Raw genomic sequence first — 24109 nt, forward strand, 5'->3', positions numbered from 1 at the left:
CATTAGCAGTTTGGCAAAATAGATGTAATCAACAGATTGGCAAATTCTCAGAATACACCATCTAACAAAGAGTATTTGGAGTGTTGGTGACCTGTTACTACCATCTTTTAAAGTGGCAAACACACTGTTAAAAGAAGAAGCTTGCACTAACACAGTGGCACTAACTTCAGCATTAAACAGTGCTATTTTTATCTCATATATATAGATCAGCCACTTCCAAGCCATTATGTGAACTATATTAAGCATTTACACCCACCACACCCTTCAAAAATATTCGTATGACAGATTTCCTTGTCTGATGTCTCTAGACTATACAGCACTGCCATTATACAAAGAAAATCAAATTCATTCTGCTTTGCTTAATGAATCAGAGTTGTGCTCTGCTTACAACCATAAAAAGAAAGAATTTTACCCCCAGCCCTGGGCCTCATTAAGTTATTTATCTCCCTAGTCAGGACATGCTTGTTAATCAAGCCAAGTACTGTATTCTGAGCACAGCAGCAAAAGTTTTGCTCCTCTTTGAGACTGAAACAGGCATTTTATTTTAAACAGCAGCTTACACAGTCAAGAATCCTCCAAAAGTGGAATAACATTGACCTGTACAGTAAAAATATGTACTATACCTGTGAATTAAACTGCAAAAAATGTACAACCACAGGTAAGATTCAGACAATTTTCAATCTTTATCAGAACCCTTACAAGACTGTTGCTGTAGCAACCCACCCACCAGAGAATGCTTTACTGAACAATCTTCTTTGCTAAAACTAGCCCTACAACACCAAAGCAGTGGTAAAATATGTTTCATATAAAAAGGCAGCATTAACAAGAGTTACATGTGTATGGTCCACACCTACATGTTTCTTCAGCTCTGAAGAACTGATTCTTACCTTGAACAGACCTGAATAATGGCAAGCTTACTTAAATTTATATAAGGACGGACATGCCTGGGACTGTCATTTTCATTCCCTGCTACACCCAAAGGACTAAGAAGCTGGGAAAGTGACAGACAATGGCCACACAGGTAAGCTGCACCTCTCAAACAACTGCAGTAAGTAGCAAAACCTTTATTTCAGTGACTTTCTTCAAGCACATCCACACAGGAGAAAGTCCAAACAAGAAGCCTGACACAACTATATTATGTGGAGATGAGTCTTAGGGAGCTGCACACAAAGAGTAGCTGAAGGAACTCCCTCCATGAAATAAACTCCACAGTGGCAGAGGCACCAAAGCAATGACAGAGCTCCACGCACACAGGCAGGTGCAGGAGGTACAGCCCTTCTCAGTGAGATCGCTCTGCCACTTGCTGTTCACATGGAGCATTCCCACAGAAGCAGGCCTCCCCTTGACACAAGGAAACCTCTCACTCCTCCAGTACCTACCAACAACCAACTGATACAAAAGAGCAGCTGCCTTCAGAGGAACCTACAATGGCCTGATTCAAGAAAACACATCAAGCTTTCTTCAAAGCTGGTGAAGAATAGCTACACTATCACCAATAGAAATTTAGAAGGAAAGCGAGGGTTCCAGTCAAGAAAGGGTAACTAAAGAAAACCAGTGAGTAAGTCTCCCATATGAACCATGCACGTGATTTAAGAATATTTTTCTTGGCTTAAGATTCTCCCCTGTAAAGGTGACAGGTCTGTTCTAATAACCAGTTACAGCTTGTGTCACTAGATGATGGATCATGAGGAAATGCAAATGAATTGGAGATCCTGAGTTTGGTATCATCATACAGAGGAAGATGCAGAGAGATGCTATATGCTGTAATGAGCCTGACAACATAACCACTTGAGTCAAATCAAGTTCCACTGACTGCTCTGGACTGGTTTACAATTTGATGCTCAGGATTAAAAGGACTGAAAGGAAGAAGACATATAGCATAGTTTGATCCAGAGTAAGTGTCCCTGAGGACTTTATCTTGGGAGCAGTGTCTTTCAATATCTTCATCCATGACCCAGACACTGAGATCAAAAGTACCCTCAGCAAGTTTGCAGATGATACAAAGCTGAATGGTGTAGCTGACACAAGAGAAGAAAGGAATTCTATCCAGAGTGACTTGGACAAGCTTGAGAACTGTGTCTACAAGAACATCATGAATTTCAACAAGTCCAAGTACAAGGTGCTGCCCATGGGCCACGGTAACCCCAGATGTGAGTACAAACTGGGAGAACTCATTGAGATCAGCCCTAAGGAAAAGGACTTGCTTGTTCTCATGGATAAAAAGCAGAACAGAAGCCAATAAGGTGTGCTCACAGCCCAGAGAGCCAACTGCATTCTGGGCTGCACCATAAGAGGGGTGGCCAGCTGGTCAAGGGAGAAGATTCTCCCCCTCTGCTCTGTCCTTGTGAGACCCAACCTGGAGTGGCTGCATCTGCAGTCCTCAGCACAAAACAGACATGGACCTGGTTGAGCAGTTCCAGAGGAGGCCACATAGATGATCAGAGGAATGGAGCAGCACTCCTATGAATAAAGGCTGAAAGCTGAGGTTGATCAGCGTACAGAAGAAAAGACTTGGAAGAGAACTCACTGTGGCTTTCCAGTATCTTAAATGGGCTCATAAAAAGGAGGGGGCAAGGAATTTCGTATGGGCAGACAGTAACAGGACAAGGGAAATGGTTTTAACTGAAAGCAGTGAGTTTAGATTAAATGTTAGAAAGAAATTCTTTACTCAGAAGGTGGTGAAGCTAGATGTCTCATCCCAGGCACTGCTCAAGGCCAGGCTGGATGGGTCCTGTGCAACCTGATCTGGTGAGTGGCATCCCTGCCCATGGCCTGGACCTAGATGACCTTTAAGGTCCCTTCCAACCCAAACCATTCTATGATTTGTTGAATTTCGTACAATCAAGTTCCTCAGATGGTCTTGATACTGACCTTCACTTCAGAGTGATTTTGACCTCCCAGTCCCTGACTTATGGTGAGACAATACACGAAAATGATTTGTGGTATCTTCTTCTTCCCTACGAGATTATACACTAGAGAAATTAAAAGCAGAGGAAGAGATATAACAATGATTTCTTTCAGTATTTGAACCCTTGAGGCTTGTCTGTTTAAGCCTGCAAGTTTACTAGACTAATAAGGAAAGAGCTCACACAACTATTCTTGCCAAAGGTAGTTCAAAAACATCAATTACCAAAATCATTCATTTTCCTTTTCCAAAAAGTGCATGAAAGTACATGTTTCTTGTCAAAATCATACATCATTTTTCAGATACCCTGAAAAGCAGACAATTTTCTTAATTTAATTTGTAACAACAGAGATACATCACAATTAATTAAGTCAATGGTCAGCTCATAATCTGAAAGACAAGGACTTAGGTTTTTTGAAGGAATAATTCAGCTTATCATGGCAATACTATTATCTGACAATAAGACAAGGGGAGTGAGATATGATTTAAATAGATGTTCATTGTGAATGGCTGTCTCCTACATTAGATCGTGTTAGAAAATCAGATCTAGTGCCAGACACTGCCTGTTAAATACACATAACGAAAGGGAAAGGAACTATTTTATAGTACCATGTATTATTTCAACTACATACGTACTCTTCAAGTACTACTCATCATCTAGAAGATGTTTTCTTGTTCCATGCAAACTGATGAAAAACAAGGCTGTATGTTTTACCCTCAGGTCATAATATATATTGCCTGTGGTCAGCTACAGAACAGCACAAAAAGATAATGGCAATTCTAATACTGACCTTTAAAATCTCCAGACTACTGTCTGCTTGCAATTATTTAAACTCTTGCTTCCTCAATTTTTTTGTGTAGTACTACAGATGAGCACGAACAACCTTTCAAATAGAGACAGCTGTATTTTAAGAATGTAATGCACAGTAATAGTCTCACTCCTGCTTGTCCATGTGCAAGTTACTAAAACATGCAACGATGAGCCATGCAAAGCAGGCAGAGAAGACACTGGAGCAGAGTCATGACAAGCAGGCAAAGAAGACACTGGAGCAGTAAAGGCTATGAAAATACTGATCATGTCTGTTGAAAGTCTCCCTATGCTATCTGACTGCTACTGAACATGAAGAACACTGACAGTGCAGCCCCGCTGACCCCTGAAGAAAACAGAACAGATGATGCCTCCTGGTTTTGTATTACCAGCACAATCCTTTCTTTGTATTACATAACAAAGTGTAGCCCTTAAGGTAAGCTGTAAGACTCTTACCATTTAAACCTAAACTGAAATTAAAATGGAAATGTATCCCAATATTCTGTACCCTATGCAATTAATTATTCCTGAACTGCCATCTTTCTGCTTTTGACACTTATAAAGTAATTTTACTGAAGCTTAGAAAAGTGAGATTTACTACATATCTAGCAAAAAAAAATGTCTTCCCCTTCATGATTCTGTACTTCATTTTTGTCACGTTTTGCACTGATCTCCATACCTTGAAGATAATCACTAAATGAAGACATGGATTTAAAAGTCTGACTTGTAGAGGCCCAGATAATTTCTCTCTGCTGTATTTCTTCTTCAACAAAGAAGCTGTCTACTATTCAATTACCAAAATAACCCAATTAGTAAGATTAAAGACACCCCGCCCCCCCCCCCCCCCCCCAAATCCTAACTCCAAGGGTCTATAATCTTAGGTTGCAGTTTTGGAAATGAAAACTGACTTATCTGCTTCTCTCTGAAAAAGTATTTTCCATGCATGTTCCTCTCAATGTTGACCTTTCAGATATGGTAGTAACAAGCAACAACTAACTGCTTACATTTAACTATTACTCAAAACAGAACCAGATTTGAAACTGCTGGTTGAACTTTCCTTTCCCAGGGGAGTTAAGAGCACCATGAAATATTCAATCAAGTTCTCGCAGTATCCATGGTTCCACAAAGACTGTTCATCAGTACTGGAATGTGCACACAGACACAACTCTCTGCTCGAACTTGAGAATCTCCACCAGTCACATCTTGCCAGTAGATAAGCTCACTGACAACTGACAACAACAGGAAATACTGAGGAATCTCAGATGTGCAGCACTCTATTGCAGAAGCACGCAAAGCAACTGTGCACAAGCACAGCTCCCAGATGGTGTCACTTTAACGGTGTGCACACATCCTGATACTAGGGTAACCAAGTATTTTGAGATCTACAATTTGGGCAGCTAGACCAGCAGATACAGATACTTCTAAAAACATTTCATAAATATATAGGTTTATGCAGTTGCTTTGAGATACCCAAGACAAAGACATTTCTTTTAAAAAATGAATATACTGGTGCTTTTTAATGCCAATAAATTCACTACTGAAATACCTGCATTAAATATAGATGAACAAAAAGTTTTTTTTAAAAAATCTGTGAATTATATTAAAACTGCAATGTAAACATGTTATAAATAAATTTATTGTACATGCATAAATTCCTCAGACCAAGAACAGAATAATACAGTGAGAAATAAAGCCACTTTAAAAAAAGAGTCAAAAAAAAGCTGAATGGCCACTAAAACACTGCTTTCAAGGAATAAAGACAAGAGAATTAAATACCCTCCAGTCTTTTTAGGATAGCCAGGAAAAAAATTATCATATTGCACGCAGAGGTGAGAAGCCCTTGAATGGCAACAGATCATGGGTACTGGAGAAAGTGTTAGAAATTGCAAGACAGCTTAGTCCCTGACAAAGGCCCTGAATCCTAAGACATGAAACACAAGGCACATGCTGACTTGATGTGGTTTCTTGATCAAGCAGCTAGGTATAGTCATGATGTTGATGCTATCTTCTGACTTTACAACAGCAGAATAAAAAGTTTTAGTTTGTTTGGGTTGTTTTCTGGGAAACAAACCTATTACACTGAGTCTTGGGCTGAGGCTAAACATTCATCTCATTCAAGACAAGTTCATTTTTGAAAGCTGTATTTTTCAGAGTAAAACTGTGAACCTGAAGTATAATCTCACTGACTACTACAACCATTAAAGAACTGAGCACGTGATGAAGACAGCATTGTTCAAATTCCTGGAAAGCTGATAATAGTCTGCTTTTAAGGTCAATTTACGATAGTTTACAAAACTATGCCAGGCTGCCGGCCTTGAGTCTTTTGTGCAATTCCACCCCTGTGCAAGTATCATTCCCCAATCACATGAAAAGTCACTGAACTGAACTGGTAAAATAGAAATTAACCTGTAAGGGAACAGATCTCTTCATTCCACGTGGGGCATAAGTCCTGGCTTGCAATAGTAAAATCATCCCCACCCCAAGAATTCAATGTCAAAGAACTCAATTAGAAAATGACTACGATGATAGTAGGCATGACCAATGAGCACAAGACCATGCACTGGGCAATCGTCCTCACAGCTGCTACAAAGGAATTGCTTCAAGAAGCATTTCCAGACCATCAGAACTTAAGAGAACACAGCAACACTGCCTGTGATGGAAATGTAAGGAAAATGAACAGTCTGGTTCAGAATAGCTTTATAACATGTGTTCTTTTTAACTAAGTATTTGAGACATTAAAAATAAATTAGAAATCCAAAGTTAGACATATCTGGAGTCAAAAAGATTTCCTACCAATACATTAGTACCAGATGATGTCTTTGTGAAGTCCCACAGCAAAGTTACATCCTAAAGGGACACACGCAAAAAAATCTTTCCAACATTACGCTACAATTATTCTCAGCCTTAATGATCTAAACCTTCTAGAGATGAAAACTGTCTTTTATTTTTGTGATTTCTCTCTTTGCCTTTCTCTCCTCCTTGTTGTTCAGTGTTTTACCAGAAGATGGAGAACAAGCCCTTCACCACATAAAATGCCAACTGCTGCAACTTTTTTTTGACTGTGAGGTTAAGGTTCTCATGAAAGGTTCCCACCTTATTTGAGGAAAGTGGAGGCAGCTAAGGAATCACTGGGATGCAATCAGCATTTATATTCACTTTGTACAAGGACAAACTACCCAACTAAGATGCCAAATGAACCAAGTATTCAAGCAAAAACTTGAACAGTTCTTGAACTAGTTCTGTATTTCACAAAAACCTTCTATGTCTAATTTAAACCAAGTCTACCCTCAGATTGCCCATGAGACTTAACCATTAGTCACTAGAAACAAATACTATAACACATGATTTTTAAAGCATTTACGAGTAAACAAGATGGTTACATAGTGTAAACCCTATCTCTTGCCTATATAAAAAAAACACAGGGGAAAATGAGGGAAGAAAAAAATAAGAGTACCTATTGCTTTTGCTGTAGTATGACAACCTTCTGATCAAGACATTCTCCACATCAGCATGATCATAATCAATCTTTATTTTCCTTTCACCTTTGTGTCCAACAGAAAAGCTCAAACATAAATTATTTGTTTCCATTTTGTTTTTCTGTTGGGATACCCTACAGGCTATTTTACAGATTTTTAGGTTAGAACAAAACTTACATAGAAAAATACAGATATTTTAAACCTGTCCACAATCATATGACAGAACAGCACCCATCTGAAATACAGTTGCTATCACAGATTTGCCATAATAAAATCAACAAAACCAGTTTTTATTTATTTAGAACTGTACACAGAGAGGTCATTTCACATCAAAACAACACAGCCCTGTAATTCTAAATAATTTCCAAAGCAGTTCAATGATACAAATTAAAACTGGCACTACTTAACTGATTCAGTATTTGTTTACCAAGGCTTAGCACTGTTACCTTGATTTTGTAGCTACACAAGTGTTGCAAGAATATTAGCTCTTACATGTTTTTTATTATAATACAAAACAATCCAGACTCAAACAGCAAAACTCCAGCAGGTACACAGTATCAGACTGCATATACAAAACTGTGAATGACATAATCTAATGCAATTGTATTTTCTACAGGACAAGTACTATTTAAATTATGGTTCTGATCAAGGAACATCAATCTCAATTTGTACTCAAATTTCATTTCTAAAGCCTATCAAGATTTTAAGTTGCTGATATGCTCTTTTTACTTGAATGTGTCTTCCGAATTGTTTCACAATACAGTTGTTAAGCAAAGTATAGCTCTAGAAAGCCAAGAGTCCTTTGGCTGAAGAATCAGATGATGACGCTTTAATTCTAATGGAGATATTGAGTTGCGCCCAGAAGAGAGGACTGAAGCCAGACTCTTAATTCCATCACTTACTACAAGATTGTATTTAAGCAATTGTTTTCACTCTCAATTTCTGCAAGCATGGTGCCGAGCTATCCAATTTTTTCCCCATTACAACTCCTCTCCTCCAGGCTGCAGTCCCAATCTTTGCTGGTTTTTTCCTTTCCCTTCAAACATAAAACTCCAGCTGCTTTCACACTTTGCAAAGCCATCCTAACATCACTGGCTTCCCTACCCTGCAGCTGAAAGCAAGGGAAAGTCACATCAAGATTAGCAAGTACTGAATCAGTGAGTCAACACTCATTCAGAGAGGAATTTCAAAACCAGAATCTGAGTTTGCCAATTAGGTTCTGGTCCACAAAAAGCTCACAATGACTATACCATTCCAATGCAATGCACAAGGAGTAGATAATATAACAGAAGAGAGGGTTCTGAGAACCCAAGTGTCCAGTGAACCCACCACAAGTGATTGTATTTCAGTCTGGCATACAGCTGGTTCCATTAACTGGACAGACTGTCTGCACCTGCTTCTGGAGCACAGCTTCTGGTTTAGTTTCATCCAAAAGACATTACAATTTCCACACTACAAAACTGTTTTACAATGTAGAAAGAAGTGTGCTAACAGGGATGATCAGATCACTTACAAAGCAAATCCTGTGTCTGATCCAGAGTATTAACATATTGGAACTCATTCTTTTGGTTCACATATATCTTCTAAAACTGCTCTTTCAACCACTGTCTCATTCATCTACTGAAGAGAGCATTTCAGAACACTAAAAGCAAGTTTTGTTAGGCTGTATGAGCAGCTATGTGTTTCTCCTTCCACAGGCAACAAAAAAGTCCACCCATGAAGGGAAATTTAAAAAGATTCCTACCTGACTCACCCATGTATTTGAAGCACCACCTACAAGGTAGCACTGGTTTTTGTTACTGGTACCTTCAGAACCCAGATACACAGGTGCATTCTGTGATATAGAAACCCATCACTTAATAAGAACTGATTTTTTTGGTGTTATCTAACCAAAGAAAACATGAGCTCAAATACCTTTAAGTATTAGTTTCCTGAACAGTTTTAAAGGTAATCTGTAAAAGTGTTGCAAAACTCTATCCATCTACAAGCCTTTTTTTAATACACATTCTCCCCCCCACCATCCTCTTAATTTTTTTTAATCTCAGACTGATTAAGTAAATCTAAAATCTTGCCTATCAAACCAGAACACAAAGAAATAACTGATCTATAACTGAACTCTTTTTTCTTTTTTTTGTGATGAAACTGGAAAAATTGATACAAATCTAGGTTTTATGCTCAAGCTCCACCAGAAAAGGAAAAGGAACTTCACAGAAACAGCAAAAAATCAAGACATGCAGTAACTCATTCCTCTGCTCATACTTAAAGAAATCTATCCTCCCTGGAGACTTTTTAGAGACAACAGTCAAGTTCAAAACACAAAGAGAGAACAGGTAATTGTTGAAGAACTGATACTACTCGCTGACTAATTTTGCTTTGTTAGAAAGAATTAGAATACTTTTGAAATCCAGTAAATGTAACCAACTACCCTGCAATGAATGATTCATTTTTCTCAGTCTGTTCAACCACTACACATTCATACATATATTCAGTAGCTTATAATGTAACTGCATATTATGTTGTTTATCATTCCACAAAAATTAGAAAACATGAAAGTTGAACAAACATAGAAAGTTAGTAAGAATTACCCCATTAGCTGTTTTTTAACTCTTTCCTAAAGAGATTCTCCTCAAATAACCACTTCTACTTAGGTCACTTCTGTGATTTTTTTTTTTTTCAGTAAAAATCATTGCAGCTCTAGTTACCATTTATATGCAATTACAAAACAGATTTCAACCACTCCGAAAATGCAAGAGTGCACTGAGTATTTGAACTCTCCCCTCCCTACACATATTTACACCACCTGAGGTGTAAATGACCTTGATGACTTACAACTCCTTGCCAGTAACTCTCAGGGTTGTGTGTCTCTGAGTTAAAATGAATTGTGGAAAGAATACATGTCATAATCTTAAGGGTAAGTTTCTTTATCAACTTCTTGAGGACTTTCTAAATTATTGTTATAATTCAATTTTTAGAAACATTAGCATCCCAACTGTTTGGCACACAAACATAAAAAGTTAACCATGACTCTAATTCAACCATTTCTACATCACTAGACAGATAATGTAACAACAATAAAAAAACTCAGGTTTGTTCTCTAATGCATATAACCAAGTAGAGGGGAAGTACCCACTACCCTCTATTTACAGATACAAAACTAAGAGACATAACTATGCTGTTGGAAAATATAAATATATTTTTAAGGCAAAATCTATCTTGGAGGAAGGTTTGAGAAAAAGCACCTCAGCAACTACAGAAGCAGAAACAGAAGAACAGCTTGTGGGGCTCTACAACAACTCTCATAAGTAATTATGTGATGTGCCATCACCCAGAAAGTTAAAAAAAAAAAACCCACAGGAAAGGGAGACAACTGAAAGCTAATTACTAAACACAGAACCTTCTCTTAATTGACAGAGAGATATTTCTCTCCCCAAATATAAGTTAAAAGGCACAAGCAATTTGCTTGATTTTCATCTGGGCATGCTGAACACATACTGAAGGTGCTCAGTTTGCTAATTATTAAACTGAAAGAGGCAAATGTGAAATTACTTTGGTGCTATTGGTCCTACTATTTTTTAGGCACTATTTTGCTTAGAATTCAAACCCCAACTAGTTTCAGAAAAAGACCTAGAAAAACTTAGAAAATTAATGGAGAGCCTCTGGTTACATCCATAAACTATTTTAGAACAAATAAGTTATATAAGACATCAGTAAATAATTTCATTAAGCCTCATGCTTTGTCACATACAGTAACAGAAATTACCATTCTTTAGGCTTGCCTTTAATCTTTCAACATTTTGCATTTAACAGGCTCTTTCTGATCTGGTCATTGGTATCTAATTTCTCTCTTGCATCCTAACATAAATGAACTTGCTATAGTTCTAGGGTACATTTCTCTCTATTCAGATATTCAATCATGTCTCAATTCAATGTTGTCATCCCAACACTCATATTTTAGTCTGTTTACTTAAAAAGAGCATTCAGCAGTTGGCTATTAAACAAGCATTTCATGAATATGGCGGGATGTTCATTACAGTAAACTTTCATCCACTGCCAGGAAATCTAATTTACCTATTCTTTTAATTATCAGACTGGCATATGGGCAGATTAAAAATAGGAAGACAGCCAAAAATAACTGTGTCTAATCTGGAAATATGTACATTTTCTGCAACATAGGTGACTTAAACTTGCTCTCTCATCAAGTGAAATGAGACATTATGATACTTCTATAGTTCAACTGCATCACATTTTTGTATTAGCTGTCTTTATCAGATGAATGCAACTTATCCCACTGCTACTTCATACCCTTTTAATTCTGATAACTTAACTGATAATCTTCATCCTCAGTAGAAAGATTACTCAATTGCTATTTTAAACTTGTCTACTCAGCACTGTCAAATTGGTATTCCAAAGGACACCTTCCATCTGATTGATATTTCCAGTGAAAGAACAAGGTAACATCTACCACACTGTGTCGAATAACCACCAGTGTCTTTTCACCAGTGTCAAAGTACTGCCACTATGTCCACATGTGGGAAAGGAAAAGAGCCAAGGCCATATTTTCTCCTGAATATGTTGGCAAACATGAGCAGAACTCGAGTTCCTGCTGTCACACTGACATGATGACCAACTCTGGCTGGGTATCCAAAAGCAGGGTTTAGTCGCTGCACAAGTTTCAACAAAAACATTATGCAAATTCCCAGTCTGTAGAATGGGGATTATCAAGTTTTATTATCTTAACTATTACAGATTCATAAACAAAAGTTACTTTTTATCCCTGCAATTCCTTCATAAGATGAACCCTCCAACAATTTAAAAAAGAGAAGTTCAGATTGTGTCTTTTGTGATTCTGAACATTTAATCTCTTCTTGTACCTACCCTTGCGTTCCCTGCGTTATAAACCAGTATATCATCACAGGCTCCTGAAACAAGCACTCTGCAACAGGACCAGCACTGGTGGATGGGGCAAAGCAAGCTGCACTTAAGGAGTGTTTGATGCTCTGCTGCACTGACATGCTTGTTTCCAAACTGGAGAGGCATGGATTTGATGGATGACCACACTGTGGATAAAGAACTGGCTGGATGGCCACATGCAAAGAGTTGTGGTCAAAACCTCATTGTCCACACAGAGACCAGTGGTGCCCCTCGGGGGTCAGTACTGCGGCTGATTCAACATCTTTGCTGGTGACATGGAAAGTGGGACCAAGTGCTCCCTCAGCACATTTGCTGATGACACCAAGCTGTGTGGTGAAGTCAACATGCTGAAGGGAAGGGATGCCACCCAGAGGGACCCTGACAGGACGGAGATGAGGGCTGTGCAAACCTCATGGAGTTCAACAAAGAGATGCTATTGGTACAAGGTTCTACATCTGGGTCAGGGCAATCCCAGACACACCGACAGGCTGGGCAGACAAGTCACTGGGAGCAGCCCTGCAGAGAAAGACTTGGGTGTGATGGCTGAAGAAAGACAGCATGAGCCAGCAGTGTGAGCTCACAGCCCAGAAAGCCAGATGGAATCCTGAGCTGCATCAAAAGGAGCGTGGCCAGCAGGTCAAAGAAGGTGATTCTTCCCCTTTATTCTGCTCTTGTGGGACCCCATCCATAGTACTGCATCCAGTTCTGGGTTCCCAACACAAGGAGGACATGGAATTGTTAGAGTTCAGGGCCATTAAGTTGACAAGAGGATTGGAGCACCTTTCCTATGAACACAGGCTGAGAAAGTTGGGGCTGTTCAGCCTGGAGAAGAGAAGGTTGTGTGGAAACCTCATAGCAACCTTTCAGTATCTGAAGAGGCCTACAGGGTATCCAGAGAGATTCATCATCAGGAACTGCAGTGACAGCATAAGGAGTAATGGGTACACATTGAAAGGGAGGAAGCTTAGGTTAAATATTAGGAAGAAAGTCTTTACTGTGAGGGTAATGAGACACTGGAACAGGCTGCCCAGGAAGGCTGTGGATGCTACAAACCTGGCACTGTTCAAAGCCAGGCTGAGTAAGGCCTTGAGCAACCTGTTCTAGTAGGAGGTGTCCCTGTCCATGGCAAGGGGGGGGTTAGGACTAGATGATCTTATCATTCCAACCCCTTAACATTCTATGAATCACAAGACTGAGGAATTCCTTATTCATTATTTAATGCCTGATCACTGAATGTACTTTACCAATTCACCAAAACAATATTTGGTCTGTTAGATATACAAATACCAAACAGGATTTGTCTACTTGACAGAACCCATTCTCTCCATCAATCTGAAAAACAAAACAGGAATCCTCCCAGATTCTGGGATTTTTTTTAATATACAGGACACTGAGAATGCTACACCAGCTCAACCGAAAACTGCTCAATTCATCCGAAAGAAAAGAGAGTTACAAATAAAGACTGGTCTTTATCCTAAAGAATTTTACTTCAGGGAGTTAAGGTTCTCATACCAACAAATGCACCTGTCCAACAGTTAGAAGAGAATGAACACCAGGAGTCAGTGTTTGAAGATGGATGGAGCTTTGGTAGTTGTCCATGTCATATGAGTTCCTATAAAAACAAAGAACTGTATGACTGGTTCAGAATGAGTAACAATCAAGTGAGAGCTACATTAGTTAGCAAAGGATTTTCCTATTTCTCTGATGAATGTTTAATTTACTTTACCTACCTACAGGAAATCATAAAGCTGGAAATATCGTATACTGGAAGACTGTACAACAGTTACAGAAGAGAAGATGGAAGAGATATTTGATCAAACTATTTTTACCAATAATGGGCACACATTTTTGCAAGTTTGGTCCAATTACCAAATGGATCAGATCTACTTTCAGAGAATATTTTATAAAGCTCCACTGCCTTTTTGACATTACATATATCTTCTTCCTGAAAGTCTTTGTTCTGCCAAGTACTAGGTGTTATTAGATTAACACTTCACAAATGAAAGCAGTGTACTTCACCCTTAGAGAGGAAAGACCTGAGAAATAAGACCTGAGAAATAATACAATGGAGTTGTTTTTAATGCATATTTGGAAGATTAAACAGAAAAAAATATTTCATACCTCGAAAAAAAACTTGCATACTTCCTAAAACATGACACATTAAGTTGTTAGCCAATACAAAGCACAGACCTAATAAAATGGGAAATGCTATATCAAAAGGCAGTTTCAAGCCATACTGTTTACCTGTTATTTAAACTAAAATTTGCAAATTGTTGTATATCATCACTATAAAGAAGCTCGTGGCCTAAGAACCTCATGCTAGTTTCTCTCTTGAAAATAAACACACTCTATTGCACAAGGATATGCATGGAAGCCTTTAAAAAAACACCAATTAAAAATTTTGGAACCTCTGAGTATTAACTTCTCACTTCTCTAGAAGTGTTTCCTAGAGAAATGGTAGTTTGCTTATAGAAGGGGCTTTCTCTGTAACTTCTGTAAAAGCATCAAGTAACTTAAATCTGCAAAATACGTGCATCAGGGCAACTATGAAACTAAGTATCTATTTGCTGAACTTACATGGAAAGATGGACTTTTGTCAACATCCTGAATTTTTAATAATTTTTATCCCTCCATCTACATTTTGTCATCTTGATTGCCCTAATTTGTTAGCTTCAGAGAACTATCACTTTTCTCTTGAATATTTTTACTTGGAAGGAGAAATGCTTTAAGTTAAATCATAAGTGTTAAATAGACTGTCACCTTCTTACCAAATTCTTATTAGATTGCTACCTTCCCTGCAATTCAGAGCTCCAAAAATCCCATACGTTCCAAGGATATAGCAACAAAGCAAAAAGGAAGGGGGGAAATAGGAAAAAAATTAACATAAAGAACTGCAAAAGCTGTTCTCAAAAGTAAAAGTAGAAAATAACAGAAAATAGCATTGAAAATGTAAGAGCTGCTTCCAACAGAAAGAGAATATGCTACTCTTCATTATGTACATGGGATACAATAAATCACAATAGTCTTCAGCTGCAACAAGATATTAAGTTATACTGCAAGTGGAGGCAGAAGAAATTATTAAAGGGAAAGAAAACTAAACTGAAATGTATTTTGCAGAGAGCTTCTTTGAATCTTTTTCAATGGATAGTTTTGAGAACAGATTAAACAAGCATTTGTAGCTATGGCCTATCAATAATCAATGTTGCTTTGGAATCATGGTCTACCTGGCTTATTTCAATACAGGAAAATCTACTGATAAAATCTTATAGTACAGATCTCAACAGTTCTAACAAAGACCAGCATCAATCTAGTACAATGCTGGGGCTTAATGCCATAATTGAGGACAAGAATTAGAACAGTTATGCTCACTGATTAGATTTACCCTAAACAGCGAGGGTGCTTTCTTCTAAATACTTTTTATGCACATTTTAACCGGATAGGTAAGCTTACTGTTTTATTTGAAAGCAAGACAATTTCTCTAACTCCATGTAGTTTAGCTAAAAAAAAAAAAAAAAAAAAATGAAATCAGGAGCTTTTGCTTCTATCCACCTTCTATCCATCCAAAGAGATAATGTGACTGTTTGACATGGCAGGTCTCACAGTGATGAAGTAGCACAAAAATGCCTGAGGCAGCTGAAAGTCTGCATGACGACACAGGGGTGGCAGGTGTTTCTCTTCATGCACTTGGGAATCTGTGTGGTGTACTATATTTTAGCAGATTCCTTGCTATTTCTGGCAGCTGTACATCTCTCCCTGAATACCAGAACATCTGGAGGTCACAGGTACAAAAGTAAAATCAAAAGTATTGGAAATTATAATGGGAATCTTGCACTCATGGTAACGTATTTAGAAAAAAATAGGAACTCCGAGACCCGAAGCAACACAGAGTGGTAGAGGCAAATGCATAAAGACAGAAACATCGTAACAGAAACTTGTAAGTGTTACCTCAGTGTAAAAACCCCTCACTGGAATCAACAGAAAACACTTTCTACTCAAAGTCGAAGCTGCAGAATCCATGCATACCCAAAAGAAGAGACAGACTTGATTAGACAGGACATAATTTAACTGAAAGCTCAAAAAATATCAACTTACCAGCAATTACATTCCACCAGTTTGTGCCTGTATTATGTAAACATCACTGTTAGCTGTTGAGCTAAACAAAATCTAAGATGGACATCTACCTATCCACTCAGTGAAGAGTTTGATTAAAGTTGTCTGGAGCAAGAAATCAGGTGTGATATTAACAAAACAGAAAATGTCTTCTTACTTATATTAAAAAGCACCTGATGTTTTTGCTGGTGGTGTTTCTCACCATCAGTGAACGCTAATCTTATGGTCACATCACAACTGCAGGTGTTCAATGAAATAGCTAAAAAACATCCTTCAAAGGCTGTTGAGGTCTTTAGACACAGAATTACTCCTGGCAAGGGATCATACTCTAACTCCTGCAGGAAAAAAATAAAGCAGCCTACTGAAACACTTCCTTCTCATTAGATTAAGACAGACTTTGGGTTTGGATAAATCCAGAACATCTAAGTAAAAGGTTTAAGAAATGCTTCATTTCAAATTTTATGGATAAAACTCAAGATTATTTCTGTCACCTTGGGTCTGAAGTGGAAGTTGATATTTCAGAGATTAAAAGAGAGGAAGACAATGACAGTTGAAGAGGGTGACAGCACCAGAAAGTTGTCAAGTCCATGAGGTATATAAACTGAATGCCAATTACAGTAAGATTAATAAGAAAATTTTTAAGAGAAAACATAAGACTAACCTCCAATAGAAACAAATAATTAGCAGAAACTTGTACTATACAGTAATTACAAATATGTAATAATAATGTTTTTATGTAGAGACATGCAGGTCTGCTTTTAGGAGGGACATCTTAGATTATATATGCCCAAATATTACCAAGATCTACTCTAGCATGACAGCACACCCAAAAAATATAAGGTAAGACCTTAAGGTCCCAATACTTCACTAGAACCTCAAAACACAGTAAAAAACAGCTTAAAACAGTAGGAACAAACTGTACAGCCAGAGCAGTTAAAACCAATTTTTCTTTATAAGAAATGTTGCGGTGTCTTTTTAAAATGCCCAAAAATTTTCATTACCCCCCTCCTGATCTTTCTATCATCATTACACCTTTTCTGCTACTAGTGTTGAAAATATTCAAGGTTACTACTGGGTAAACTGCCAACACTACAAGGATATTAAGGTGTCTACTAACAGCTAAGCACACTTTTAACACATTTTAATACACAATCTTTCTCATAACGGGCAGACACGACAAGGCAACCAAGAAATGAACCAAAAGTGTATTCAAAGTTATTGAGGAAAGGCCACACAACCATCCAAATCGCATCTTATGCCTATAATAAAGGCCACTATATGCTCACAACTTGTACATTAGTAGAACAAACCTAATTGCTTTACACTTTTGGAGAATTTGTACCACAAAGTACAGCAGGAGAGAAAAAACCCAACTCTTAGAAGCAGATTCAGGAAAGAAATGAAGTGTCAAAATAACAAAGGAGGGAAGACTCAACACATGTCAACTACAGAAAAACAGTCAGAAGAAGCAGAAGCACCACAAAGATTTCACAACCACCTAGTGACAACAGGAAATTTGTTACCACTCTGCAATCTGTTTTTATTTACACAAAATAAATTTTTTAAAAAGGGGTACACTGCATAGTGACAACTAGAAGGGAACACAGCCCATAGTGAGGAGCTCTGATATACCCACCAGCAGCACATTCACTTAGCTCTCAAGCACAAAAACCTCAACACACATTTTGGTCTTTTCCAACTCAATATAAACAACTGGTCACCTTTAAGAGCCAAGTCTGAAAATAGCCTAATCAGCTACCACATGGTGACAAGAGCAATCTTCTTCAGATCATTCTGAATTCTTGCAAAATTTACACTTGCAATTTTTAGTCACTACAGCTGAAGATACTTGTTTTGTCTGCCACAGTCTGCACTCATATAGTTTGTGAAAACATAACCGTTTGTCAAGGATTTGCTCATTATTGAATTGCAACAGAAGAGCACAAATCACAATTAAAAAAATCATTTTACATACGGATGTGAATTCCACTTGATAACAATAAAAGAATACTCTCTATTGCAGGCTGACAATTGAGAACAGAACTGCAATCACACAGATCTGGTACACGATTAAGGTCCAGTCTATAATCCCCTTAAAATTTAAGAATAATTGCACCATTTCACAGAGCAATCAGCAGCAACACACAAACATATTTATAGCTAATGAAATGCTGCATATGAAATACATCAAAGTAAACTTTATTCTTACAAGAGAAGAAAACAGGTCTATAACATTTTCTGTCAAGGTACAAGGGTCTTGTTTTTCTGTGTTTTTAATAGTTGTTCTACACTGTTGGGTTATAAACAATAAAGTATTTCAAACTGAGGTATTTCAAAACCAGATAAAGGACTCGGCTACACAGCTCCCACTTTCTTTAATACGAACAGAATACTAAAATCCTTTATTTGCCTTTGAACCTAAGGATCTTTCCACGCTTTACTGCACATTCTTTAGCTTCCATCAGTTTGAAAATAAGCTTATTTCTTGAACACTGTTACCTACTTCATTAAAAAAAATAAAAGTTCATTTATGGCAGCAAGCTATAAATGAACTTTTGCTGGGCTCCAGAGTGACTACCTGGCAAAACAAAACAAGGACACCAGACCTTCCCAGATCTATGCAGTTATTACATGAGTAGAAACTAAGATGGGGAAAAAAAAATCAGGTGAAATCATACTGCGAGAAATACTAAAACATTTCTTAATTACTGAGCTTCTAGACGAAAGATATAAATAAGTGATATATATTCAATTTATATATATAATAAATAACAACTCTCAGTTTCATATATTTGACCAAATCCTCCTTTCATGCATGTATTTTTAAAGACTTTATACTAGAAAGCATGGCAGATACCTTTAAACTGTTATTTGAAAGAGATTTCTGAGATGGCTTTTATATTACATGGTTTTTCTACAACCCATGTCATGCAGTGCAAACTAAGTAGCTAAGCCAACTCTCTGAATCACGGATACTATTTTGTGTCAGCTCAAATAAACGATTAAAACTGCAGAAGAGGCTGGGTAAGTATTCTGGCACCACAAGCACAGGTGAACAGATTTAAAAAACTGCCTAGTAAACTAGTACAAAAACACTTGCCCAACAACACTTGTTAATACATTAAGCATTTCTTTAGTCCTCTGTTCAAAATTTGAAAAGCAGGATCATTCAACACTGAATGGCATGTCTCAACCCTTAGTGCTACACATCAGCCTTCAGCCTGCAAAAACAGATACGGCCGTACTATAAATCTTGGTATGGAAGGAACAGTAACTCATTTCAAAAGACCATGATTTCTATGTCAGTTTCTACACAACTGATTTGCTCAGTGAGACTTGTTTTGAAAAGGTGCATGGTTAAAAAACATAGTAAACTTGGGCTTTACAACGGACTTTTGTAACAGTCATTGAAGTAATGAGAAGAATATTCATGCTGGTTAAACTTTAAATCAATCAATCAACTCTTGAAGCCACTCGCTAAGAACACGTAACCACGATTTCAGTGATAAATCTGCTTTAGACATCAGTAATCTACTCTGTACATGTCAAGGATGGTGTCTTCATTCCCACTTACCCAACACTACTTCAGTTCAATGAACAGCTCATTCACAAGTCGAGCCTGAGCCAGGAAAGGCAGATTTCCACCTCTCAGTGTAACAAGTTAAGAAAGTAGGCACAAAGATAAAATAGACTAAGAACACACTGATCTGAACCAACATAAACCAACCTCTCCGTGCTTAAACCAATGTTTCTGTGCATTGACATGGACATTCTAACCAAGCACAGTATGATAAATTTTGACCAGAGAAAAACGAACCTGACATATGAATTCTGCATATACAAAATAAAATAAAACTATGCTCAAAATATTTAGCAGTAAATCTTCCTGGTTAGTAGGAAGTAGAACCCAGTTTAATCCAGAAGCGACAGACGTGAAATTAGCATGCTACAATGGCCACCAAGAATCAACTTAAGAAACCAGATACAAGATCATAAATAAAACACATTTCAACCTATGTGAATCCACTCTTACCCATTCCACCTTTTAACAATTTGCCTGACCGTCCATGAATGGGTGACAGCAATGTGTAAACAAACACCATCACTTGTATCAGCCAGACTATTAAACAAAGTAAAGCTACAGAAGTAGCGGTTTCTGTGGCCTAAAATATTTGAGAACTTGTTTTATACACTGGGATGCACCTAATGCTATCCAAGAAAGGATATCTAAGGGAAATCAAGGCCATGTATAGACACAGATATGACTAAAATGGTCTGCTTTTTTAGCAGTCCGTGGAGCTAGTACCACAAAGTTTGTTTAGGAACAAATACTAAGCAGGTTCACCAGCTCAGAAGAAACACCTGCAAACAAACCCTGCCTCAGGACCTGCCCAAGCTCCGGGAAGCGGGCCTTTTCCCGACGGCTGAATAATTACACACAATGGTGCTTCAAACAGTGCCGGCTCGGGAACCCTCTCCCGAGGTGGGATTGCGCTCCCTTGATAGGGCAAGAAAACGGCGAGCAACACGGACCTGCCACCACCACCGGCGACTCTGTATAGTCCACCACCACCCCCACCTTCCCAGCATGGCAAAAACTCCACTATCCCTCCAGTGAACGAGATAGGGAAGGGAGCGGGGGGAGGAAGGGGACGGAGAGCAGGAGCCCCGCGCCGAGGGACGCGGGACGGACTTCCAGCTCCTGCCCGGCCCCTCGGAGGAGCGGCGGAGCCCCCACCTCCCGGACCGCCGCCTCCCTCCCTTCGCCCCCAGGGGAGGAGGGGTGTCAGAGCGACGGGGACGGGGGGGCCCCCGGTCCGCCACCGCCAGGAACAAAGGGCCCTTCGATAAGCCGAGCCGCAGAGCACAACAAAGGGGCCTGGAGACCGCGAGAACCGGGGCGGGGGGAGGCGAAGCGGGGGATGGGGATTACGGGCCGGGCCGGAACGGCAGCGGGCGTGGGGGCCACTCCGCCTCAGCCAACAGCGAGCGCCGGCGGCGGCGTCGATCTCCCGGCCGGGTCCCGAGCACCGAGTCCCCGCTCCCCCCTCCCGCGCCGGACGCAGCACCGGGCCGCCGGCTGCGGGTTCCCCGCGGCGGGGGCGGCGCTGGTCCCGCCCGGCGCCCGCGCTCCGGCCTGGCCAAGCTCACACACACACACACCCCGCCGGGGAGGGGAGGGAGCGGGCGGGGGCAGGGCACGGAGGAAGGGAAGGGAAAAGGGAAGAGGCGGCCTGACCTGGCAGAGCTGCTTGCAGTACTCGGTGGCCGCCTGCACGGCCGGCTCGCGGCTCTCCCGCAGCCCCGTCTCCAGCTCCAGCAGCCGCTCCCGCAGGCGCCGCAGCTCCAGGAGGTCGCCGCCCGGGCCGCCGCTCTCCCGCTCGGCCTCCTCGTCCGCCATCTTCGCACCCCGCTCCGTCGCGTACGCAGCCCCCCCGCCCCCCTTTCCTCCCTCCCTGCCTCCCCCGGCTCCCCCCGCTCCGCTCCCGGGTCACGTGATTACACAATGCCACGTTCCAGGGACGGGGGGTCACGTGCGGAGGAGATGGAGACGCGCGGGAGCGCGCGGCGCGCGCGCGCGCGCACCGCCCGCCGTCCCCCCGCGGCGCAAAGGACTGGGGCCGGGGAGGGGGCGGGGCCTCCGCGCCTCACGTGACGCGATGCCACGCGCGGCGGGGCGCGCCCCCGCGCTGCCACGTGACGGGGCCCTCCCCCGCCCGCGCGGCGACGCGTTTTGGCGGCAAAGCGGCCGCAAATGGCGGCGCCCTCGGGAGTGGTGGGGGCGGGCTGGATCGGTCCCGTTTTTCTCCTGACCCTCGAGTTCAGAATTGCGGAATCAATTAGGTTGGAAAAGACCTCTCAGATCATCGAATCCGACCTATGGCTGAACACTGTGACGTCAACTAGACCATGGCTCTAAGGGTCACATCCGATCCTTCCACCTGAGGGCACCATGTGGCGCAAACCGCTGCTGGATGGGCCGTGGCCCACACCACCGAGGTTTTGTGGCTTGTTGATTACCTCACCTTTCTTCCTCTGCAGGAAGTGTGTTAGCCTCAAGGATGCCACTGAGTTGTCTTCACACCTAGATCATCCTGCTTTCATAATTGGAAATGGGAAGTGCAGCTTGGCTGTTCAAATGAAGCAGTTCAGATCTGGAGGTTCTGGAGGGCTTTGTTGCTCTTGTGTGCTGGGCCAAGCACCCTCTCACACACTAGTGGCGTACTCACGATAGTGGAAAGCTCCAGTGATGGACATTGTCCTTCCCTGCATCTACTGAATTAGCTGAGGAGGTGTTGGAAGTACTGGAGATGGGCCTGAGAAGGATTGAGAAGGAAAACCTAAATCTGATGGACACTGAATTGGCATGGATACATGTTTTGCAGTCTTCTAGGCTGCGCAGGTTGACGGGTGTTGATGGCTTCACACTTCACATTACCAGCCCTCATTGAGGAATTGAGGAGAAAGTGTGTTACAGCAGCGAGAGCCCTGCCTGAACTGAACTGAATCATTTCTCATAGCCAGCCAGCACTGTCTTAAGCTGGGCATTTCACATCTGAAAAATGAGGAACACTGGTACTTTACACAAACTTATATTGGGTGTAGCAGTATTTTGACTGGAAGAGGCTACCAGCAGACCCCTAAACATACCTTGCAGTCTTGCACTGACCCAGGTGTAACTCATTATCCCATACCCACTACCTTATCTTGTATGACCATGGGATTGATTTGATGTTCTCTTTTTTTTGTCCCAAAAGACAAATGGCACTACCTGCTTCTTGCGTGCAGTTGAAAGCTGAGGTGTATGGTGAAATGAACACTAAATCACAGCTGGGAAGAAAAGAGGTTCTTCTAGAACTGCAGAAATGTTAGTGTGCAAGTGTAGACATTCACAGTGAGAGCACTCAATATGCAGCATTTTGGAGACAGGCTTGGGAATCTGGTCCAAAAATGACCACATTTTGGGTCATAGCAGCGAACCCAAAGAGGTATGTTGCTTGTTTTCCATACAAGCATCCAAGTAGATATCTTATTTGCAACTTGTAAGCCTGAAACGTTTTTAATTTTCTTGACAATTTTTGCACAGGGAATCCATTCTGTTACAAGCAGAAGAGAAAACTTTCAGCTTTTCCGTTTAAAGTTAATGTAGTACCAAGTAAATCTGATTTGTATGTATCCCTTGCTACCAAACTGCCTTTAATACCAGTACTAGTCAGTCATGCAAATGCTAGAAACAATGTCATGAAGACCTATTTATTCTTTCTCAATCATTTAATATATCTGCAGGATCTAAAATACCTCCTCCTCTGCATAACTCCGTCCTGTACTGTGCCATTTGCAATTATTTTCACTTAAGGGTGAACCACAATACCCCAGTTGATAGTCTGTGGTCTGTCCTTGCTTTAGCTTGCTGTATTGTTTCTGCCTTGACCAGGGGGTGTTCTGAATTGAGCCCAAGCCAGGAAGGAAGGAGAAAGGGAGTATGGGTTTCTCAATCATGCCAAAGGTTAGCACTTGGAGAGGGTAGAGTAAGTGTTTTTTGTTTTGTTCTCCTCAGGGTCAAGCCTAAAGTAGCCTGTGCTTCAGTCCTTCAGTGCTACCCTGAAGAGGACTTGCACTTAAGCCTCCAGGGGCTTTTTGCAAGGGAGGACTCCTGTCTTTAATCGTGACTCACAGGCAGAGAATTGCTAATGTTATATCTAAGAGACCCAGAAAATAATTATTAAGTAGAAGGAATGACCACAAATAGTGGTGAAAAACAAAGGAGTTATTTTTTTCTTGACAACAGTGAGAGTGTGATGACAGCAACTAATTCAAGCATGGCAATGACTTGAGGAAAAGGAAAAGAATAAAGAGAAACTACGAGGTCTTGTTGTTCATCCTGTATTCGACTTCTCA

At 40.4% G+C, this 24109-nt stretch overlaps 1 protein-coding gene across 1 annotated transcript in view; it reads right to left on the minus strand.

Moving 5' to 3' along the window:
• The window catches only part of ZNF292 (zinc finger protein 292), a 48472-nt gene extending 26831 nt beyond the window's left edge, over window positions 1-21641 (minus strand). The window contains exon 1 of the mRNA XM_050972026.1: window positions 21450-21641. Coding sequence (XP_050827983.1) covers window positions 21450-21611 — 162 coding nt within the window. The 5' untranslated portion in view covers window positions 21612-21641. The remainder of the gene's footprint in view (window positions 1-21449) is intronic.
• Between the last annotated feature and the right edge of the window lie 2468 nt (window positions 21642-24109).

This window comes from Serinus canaria, chromosome 3 (genome assembly GCF_022539315.1).
Source record: "Serinus canaria isolate serCan28SL12 chromosome 3, serCan2020, whole genome shotgun sequence".
In the NCBI taxonomy this organism is placed as follows: Eukaryota; Metazoa; Chordata; class Aves; order Passeriformes; family Fringillidae; genus Serinus; species Serinus canaria.